Source organism: Corylus avellana, chromosome ca2 (assembly GCF_901000735.1).
Source record: "Corylus avellana chromosome ca2, CavTom2PMs-1.0".
NCBI lineage: Eukaryota > Viridiplantae > Streptophyta > Magnoliopsida > Fagales > Betulaceae > Corylus > Corylus avellana.
Genome location: NC_081542.1, coordinates 49,019,407 through 49,027,747, shown reverse-complemented (window position 1 = coordinate 49,027,747; position 8,341 = coordinate 49,019,407). Strand labels below are relative to the sequence as shown.

General features: G+C 36.8%; 1 protein-coding gene across 1 annotated transcript; it reads right to left on the bottom strand.

Annotated features, from left to right (window-relative positions):
- Window positions 1–5,189: 5,189 nt before the first annotated feature.
- On the bottom strand, window positions 5,190–6,494 carry LOC132170151 (ankyrin repeat-containing protein NPR4-like). Its single transcript, XM_059581044.1, has 2 exons — window positions 5,988–6,494; window positions 5,190–5,837 (listed from the first exon to the last, which is right to left on the bottom strand). The coding sequence occupies exons 1-2, from the start codon at window positions 6,492–6,494 to the stop codon at window positions 5,190–5,192; spliced, it is 1,155 nt and encodes a 384-aa protein (XP_059437027.1).
- Window positions 6,495–8,341: the final 1,847 nt, after the last annotated feature.

Sequence of the window (8,341 nt, the reverse complement as noted above, 5' to 3'; positions counted from 1 at the left end):
GCTTGGATTAGTTGTACATGTGTCTTCGTGACAATACTGCGTTTTTTATACTGCTATCTTTCAAGAGAGAGTGGAAACGCATCTACTTTCCTTAATTTTTTATTATACTTCGCTTCATCAACTGATAAAGTCAGCCACTAGAAGTATAAAATAAAGAGTAAATTAGATGCTCTAGCTTTTGCAAATTCGAAAGTGCATGATTGAAACGTACTTTTATAATAGCATTTTTCTAAGGAAAGACTGCTACGAATCTTATTTTCTCTCTCAAGCACAGCTATTAGGTAGTCGTAATTTTTTTTTTTAGGGTTTCACATAAAAAAGTGTGTTGACGTGGGGTGACTTTCACCATCAACTCATGTGGGCCGTACTCTTTACTTCTCAACTTGGGTTTGGTATTTTGTTTTTAGAGACAGACAAGACTCTTCGTTTGTTACGGATGGAGAAGCAGCGTCAAAGAGTGAAGCACAACATGGGATCTGTTGGGAAATTAGACACTAATTCCTCTTTAGGATCTTGGGATCCAATTTGTGACAACAACACACAAGTATGATAAATAGTATTTTACTAAAGATACAGTTCGGTACGTTCCCAGGTAAGATTGGAGGAGTCACACCGGTCTCACTTAAAATCCAATCTTTCCTAAACAGAACATACATGTGTATTTTTGATTAGTACTATAAACACGCACAAACATACACAAGACAAGAAAATTTATACGTGGTTCGGCCAATACTGCCTACATCCACCGAGTTGCAGAGATTTCACTACTTTGGGAGAAAATAACGGGGAGACTTTACAAGAGATATTTCAGAGAGAGATTGCACACAACTCTTCTATGTTGTGATCTGCAATTTTTATATGCCTAACACTAAACTTATCTCTCTATACCTTTTTCTTTCAACCTTTCCTTATTTTTCTCTTTCTATACTTTTCTTGTCTTAGCTTTTTGAAACATTAAAGCTTGATGCTCTTTATATAGGTGTAGAAGGGTTGGTGAGAATTGAGAAAACATGAAAGTCCATGGTTGGTGCAACAACCATGCACTATTCCTTCGACGGCTTGGTTGGTGCAACAACCTTTCACTATTCCTTCGACGGCTTGGTTGGTGCAACAACCTTTCACTATTCCTTTGACGGCTTGGTTGCCAAACTCCACCAACCATTTGACACATGTGGGATTCATGGCTTAATTAATTCAAGGCAATTTCCAACAGGATCTATATTGTGTAGATTATTTTCCAAATTACTCTTTACCTCTCAAGTAATTGGGTTTGGCATATACTTAATTTGTCGGAAAAAATATAGACTGGCCCCCTCTTCCAGTCTCACAATCTCCAAGTCCCTCTCCATCTCTCTGATCTCTCTCTCACTCTCACAGTTGCGTGGATTGGTTGTGTCTCACACTGTCATTGTGACATTAATGCTGTATTTTATAGAGAGAGTAGAAATGCCGCATCTACTTTTGTTTAATTTTTTTAATATACTTTGCTTAATCAACTAATATACTACAAGTATAAAATAAAGACTAAATTAGATGCTCTAACTTTTGAGCTGAAAGTGCATCATCCAAACCTTTATTCTATGATTTTTGTAAGGGAAGGCTGCTACGAATCTTATTTTTGGGTCTCCACAGTATGTGTTATTAAATTAGGATTCAGAATAAGCTTCTTAATTTCTCTCTCAAGCACTGCTATGTGGTAAAAGTACTGTCTCCTCGTGAGCCACATTAATTAGAATGTTTTTCAAAATTATTATATATATAGTTTTATTTGGGATTTTTTTTTTTTTTTTTTTAAAAAGGCCTAGTCTTTCAACATCATGTACAAATAATTACGCTTTGGCAAATGGTTTCAGTGCCTACCTTCCATTGGCATCCAAAAAGGATGCCTTGTTCACTGCTTGCTCGTGAGGTACTTTCGGGTAGCTCCGAGTTTTGCCTTTGAAACTGCTTTTAGCGGCCCTTCTAGAGAGGCCCGGGTCATTTATGACCCATTAATGCCTACTATTTGTGTGTATTGTTGGGGTGCCCTCTCCTTATTTGGTGTTTTAATCGTTGTACCCGCTCCTTATTTGCTTAGAAAAAAAAAAAAAAAATTACGCTTTGGCACATAGTCTATTCGCATTTAAGAAAAAGTTAAACGGACACTGCTAAATAAACCTACAAAATTAAATGTTTACGGGCCATTGGAATAGGCTTGCAGGAGCATGGGCTTCAGAAAATGGGCCAAGAATTCTTCTACCTGGAAAGCACGATCGACCTGTCCTTCTGATACGAATTTTCGAGACAGTGATACGAGCCAATGATATGACTCGGGATGGGGCAGATCACCAGGCTGGCAGGATTGAATTCGATTTCGCAGAATTGACGAGGACTGAGAATTTGTAGTGTTGCTGCCGTGGAGGCTTCTGACTCTGAGCAATTTTTTGAGTGACTACAACATATCATGTTTGTGGCTGTAAACCTTATACTTTTTTGGCGCTGTATCATGCATGTAAGCCTTCCTTTTTTATTTTTTTTTAAGTGTCGAATCACTCAATTAATACTTAAAAACTTACCAAAAATCAAAGAGTTGAGTTGAAATTTACAAGAAACTTCCCTATGGGATTGGAATCTCAATAGTTCTTGTAAATGGAGGGTGTATTGCATGAGAAATAAGGAAAATTATTGTTTGGAGTACATACTACAGCTTTTAATTTTTACACTTCCTTCTTTTTTTTTTTTTTTTTAACAAATTGATGTGATCATTCTAATTATTACAATTCTTTTTTTTTTTTTTTACAAATTAATGTAATAATTCATAATTGCAGAACTAATTAAGAGTACGAATGATAAGTCAATCACTAATTAATTAATTGACCAATAAACAGCTTTTTGTTTAATTATTTTACAAAGTATGTGCTGTGACGTCAATTTATAAGTAAATTTGTAGTAAAGACAGTACTATATATTATCGTAGCAGCTTTCGAGAAATAAAATTCCAAGAAATAATGTTCTTAATCAATCTCAGAGAGAACTTCAGACACTCATGAAGTCGACATACGAAGGGAACAGCGGAAAGAAGACAATTTATTTGTTGAAAAAAAATAAGTTTGATGAGAAGTCAAGCCATATATAATTTTTCATTATTTTATTATGAATTAGCAAAGTTCATATTGTCATACAGAACGTGATCATAAAGCCTGCCCATCGGGAAAAGAGTTATTGCTTCTTGCTGGCTAACTTGTGGGTTGTGCAGAACTCTCACATCAAGTGTCAATAGATCTTGCCCTTAAAACAAATGGAAAGATGGAAAGATGACTAGGGCTGACGTGGGTTGTGCTGACATCTGACACATGGTAGAGGACTAGGGTTGATGTGGCGAGCACTCTGAGGGACACATGGCAGAAGGAAAGATGGAGAGCGTCTGGCGCGTGTCTTGCACGTGCCAGTGTCTGCTACCGCGTGAGGTGAGTGCATCTCACGCGCCAGGAAGGAGTTTGGCGCATGAGGCCCACGCGCAGAACATTCGGCCTAGAGCGTGGCGGCACGTCGTGCATCCAATGGCGGCGTGCTTGGAGGAGATTTGACCATCGGTGCAGAATATGTGAAACGGTGCGGAAACCGGGCTAATCCACCTGACATGGCGGCACATGGAGGCACTGCGGCGGCGCGTGGACGGAAAGGCAGCACCTAATGGCGGCGCTTGTGGGCGCGTCGAAGTGTATTTGGCAGAGATCTCGACGGATCTAGACTTATCTGGTCCTGTTTTATCGATTGGCGCTACTGCGGATGTGATCGGAGGTTTGTGGAGGCGCATAAAGGAATGAACAGATTCTTAGGCGAGTCTTGTCGGTGTGTCGAGGAACTCTTGGGACGCGTGCAGAGGCGCGTTTACTTACATACATAACCTTCTGGTGGTGCATGTGAGCACGTGAAAGCCTGGACGCTTCAAATCTCTTTGGATCTGTACTTGGCGGCGTCTGAATTGTCGTTGGCGATAGAACCTTCTGGTGGCGCGTGTGAGCGAGTGGAAGCTTGGACACTTCAAATCTTTTTGGATCTGTACTTGGCGGCGTTTGAACTGTCGTCGGCGAAGGAGTGTGTAGCTCCAGCAAGGGCAGTGGCGGTGCAGAAAAAAAAAACTGGCGGAGGCACATGGCGGCACATCGGAGGGCCTGCAACAACTCCGGATCTATAGGCTGGCACGATTTTGAGACTATGGGCAACATAAATTTTGGTAGCGTTTGATGTAGGGTGATGAGACTAAAATTTGACAAAAGGAAAACGTCAGAAAAGATGTTTATTGAAGGCTATAGAAAAGTGACTCTGATACTATATTAAATAGCTTTAATACTATGTTAGAATGATGGAGAGATATAGAAGAGCGGAAGAATAATAGGGAGAGCGGAAGTATACAAGAGACTACATTGTATTGATATTAATTAATCGATATGAAGGACTACAGAGGCCTCTATTTATAGAGAGCCTATGGGTGATAAGCAAATAACCTAATAGATTAAAAAAATGTAAACCTAGTAAACTTAGAATACATAAGAAAATAAATAACTCTAACATAATATTCTTAACAATTCTAACACTTTTCAATCACATGTTAACATGTGTCAACAAATTGTAAAAGAGTTGTATGTCTAGTATTTTTCTTCCATTAAATAATATATTTTACACAATTTAACGATGTTTAGCAATTAGAAGTCCACATAGACATTTTGTTTGCTAGTATTCATCTCCATTTTGCTTCCTTTGTTTTCCTCTCTATTTCGTCTTTTAGTTTCTTCGTATTGAGAAACTGTTAGAGGCAATAAGTAAAGAATAAAATGCTCTTCATTTAGAGTAAAATGGAAATAATTTATTTTACGGTTTAAATTTTATTTTGTATATATATCTAATATGCATCTCTTAAAATGGAGAGGACTGATCCGGTAATTAAAGACTTCTTTTTGCACCACCTAAACCAAAAGATTTTCTTGAATTTAATGGAACGGGCCGATGGATTGGACCCACATGCACGATTTTGGGCTCCTCTTATTAGTTGAAAAGTCAAATACATATGTATAGTTTCTCATTGTTTTATCATGAATTAGCAAAGCTCATATTGTCAGACAGAAAGTGATCATACATAAAGTCTGGCCATCAGGAAAAGAAGTATTGCCTCTTGGTGGCTAACTTGTGGGTTGTGCAGAATTTTCGTATTAAGTCTGAATAGATCTTCTCCTTGCAGCTCTCTTGAAGAGACGAGGAACCTTCTTCATTATTTTCTTTATAAGGGAATGCAAACAACTGGTGAATGCAAGGTACAAGGGGAACTGCATAAGCGCAAACACAGAGACGGGAAGGAATGCAGCAGTGTAAATCAGAGTCGTAGTCCATGTTTTCTTCTCAAGGCGAATGATGAGCAGAATAGTTGCTGTGAACGAAAGCATGGTTGTTGTTACGGAGAAGAAGAGCAAGGTGAACCCCGCGATGAGCTTCCGAGGGAGAGATCTGAGGAAATTTTCTTGCTCAAAAGGAGAAGTGAGAATGGATAGGAACATTACGACGGAAGTCAAGGAGCTTGCAAGGGAGACAACGTCCATGACGGTGAAGAATAAGAAGAAGGGAGAGTGAAGGAAAATTGGACGACCCATCTCGTCGTTGCCTCCCGGGACGGTGTAGGCAGCCGCGAAAACGACAGTGGCGGCCAAGACAGCAACTGCAGAGCACGACTGAGAGGTCTCCTTTATCCACTTTTGAGCCTTCTTGAGAAGAGCAGCGTGTGTGTCTTTGAAGAGCTCGTCTGCAGTCTTGCCGTCATTGTTGCGGTGCATGACGTAATGAGAGGGCATTATCTTTCGCACACGCTGCATGCATGGAGACAATATTGTAAAAGGGCAATTCTACCTATCTTATGATGAGTGAATAGGTTAATTGTATGATGTATATATGCATGAGTATTGTTTTAGAGTTTAAATTGATGAAAATGATCATGAATTCAGTAATAATTGAAGTACCTCAAGCCATTTCAACTCCGCTTGCAATTGGAGTGCAGGGCCAGCTTTGTTTCCTCCGTCATATTTCTCCGTGTCGGCGACATGATGCAATATGGTGTAGCCTCTGTTATCAATCCTTGAAACCAACCTACAATCCCTTATTATTTTCATCTTCTTTACACGGCGAAAGATTTCCATTTGACGGTATTTAATGGCCACATGCAATATGTTTTCCTCATCCTTAGTAACGTGCTCAATTGCCTGAGGATACACTTGAAGTATCTCATTCACTATTTCTACTATTCCTTCACTGGCTGCAATAAGCAATGGAATGTAATTACTTGTCCGATTTCCTTCACAGGGTCGTAATTCCTTCTTTGAACCTCCTCCTCCTCCTTTTCCTCCTTCGATGGTCTTGGATTGTAATTCCTTTTCTCTTTTATTAACACCGTCGTCCAAACAGTCTGCTTTCCCCAAGGAAATCGTCTTGTCCGGTACTACAAAACTGTTTGCCCATGTAGTATCCATTTTCACTAGCGATTTGGTGAGTATTAGAGCTGCTATATGCCTTCTCTTCATCTGCCAAATTTTATCGATAACCGGCCATTCTATCCATGTTAAATTAAGCTATGTCATGTGAATCTTTTTTTTTTTTTTTCTAAGCAAAAAGGTGGTCCTATTAGGGCATCAATTGAAACTAAAGTGGTTTACACTAATGAGGTATGAAGATTTTCATTGCGGAATTTGAATCAATGCCCTAATGCATATATATCTAACTATTTTGAAATTTTTTTTGGATAATTGAATCACCACCCATGACATGGCCACCCAAGATGGCCATGTCATTTTAGATGGATAAAATTGAAGACTAAAAATAACTTTCTTTGGCTAGCTTGGAATAGAAGACAAAGAATTTTCTTGTAATCATGTTTGCTTAGAGCTTGCATATAATTGTGTTGGAAAATAAAGTTTTCACATTTAGAAATCGCCTTTTAGAAAGAAAAAAAAAAAAAAAAAAAAAAAAGGTTCTATTTTCAAGCTTTTTCAAAAAGTATGTGCTGGCATTATTTAGAGCCAAAAATTCAAAGAAATACTTTTTGAGTTTTTTACTATAGAAATCCATTTTTTTGCCCAACTTTTTATGTACTATAAAAACGTAATCCCAAGTAAAATCTTAATAAATATTTTGTATTGTATCTTAGAGCATCTACAGCAATAATAGTCAGAATAGCTACTGAAAAAGTATAATTATCTACTTTAGCTATTATTTTTTTTTTTCTATTTTCTTCAACAGATTATCTATTTCTTTCACTACTTGTATTTAAATATTATTTCTCATTCTTTTTTTTATTATATCCTTGCCAACACTTAATTAAAATCATTAAATTGATATTATATCCTTGCATTTAAATGTTATATTCTTTTTTTTTTTTTTTTTTTTTCAGTATACGTTGACATTGAAGTCATTAAATTATTCTTGCCAAATATTATATTGAAAAATATTGAATCAATTTCAATTTTCAAGTATTCAATTGCATTGAAATCATGAAGTTATTTTCATGCATTAAAAAAAAAAAGTGTGATCAATGGAGGATCATATAGACAAACAACCTCATTAAACTAACAAATACAAAGCCATCAGTCTGATCAACACAATAAGTATCATAAAAACAAAGCAACATAAAACAACGATGAAAGCAAGAGGAATATTAATAAACAAATAACCCATTAATTTTTCCTCAATTTTTTATTCTCTAGTGTGTGAACAATGGATAGGCTTTGTTCATGTTGGAAGAAAAAATGCTACTATGCCTAATCTGTTGGAGACCAAAAATAGTTCAAAATAGTCAAATTTGACTATTTTGAGCCATTTGACTACTCTTTTGGAGATGCTCTTAGTAAGTTATGCCTTAGAATTAGAACAAAAAAAAAAAAAAAAAAAAAATGTTGTGCCTTAGGAATGTATTTGAAATTTTGCACTATCTAATACAATGACCTTTTATGTCTTGGGGACGTATTAATATTTAGACTATCTATCTAGTATATTGAACTTTATTTTGAAAGTTGTAGTAGAATTAATGTTTGAAGTAATATATATTGTGAAAGAAGAGTTAGGACAATATTGGAAATCATTATTCACTTTTTGATAATAAAATTTTTGTTAAGCATTGTTCCCTCTCTCTCTCTCTCTCCTTTTTTTTTTTTTTTTCCTCTTGTTAATTATCGTTCTATATTATTCAATTTTGCCTCCTCTTGTTGATGTGATAAAAAACAGATCGATAAACTGAAGAGATCGCACCTTTAGCTAGGCCACTCCATAGCGCAGTTTATTCTTGAAATTGCTGCATTTTTGTGTAAATGACATGGTTAGGAAC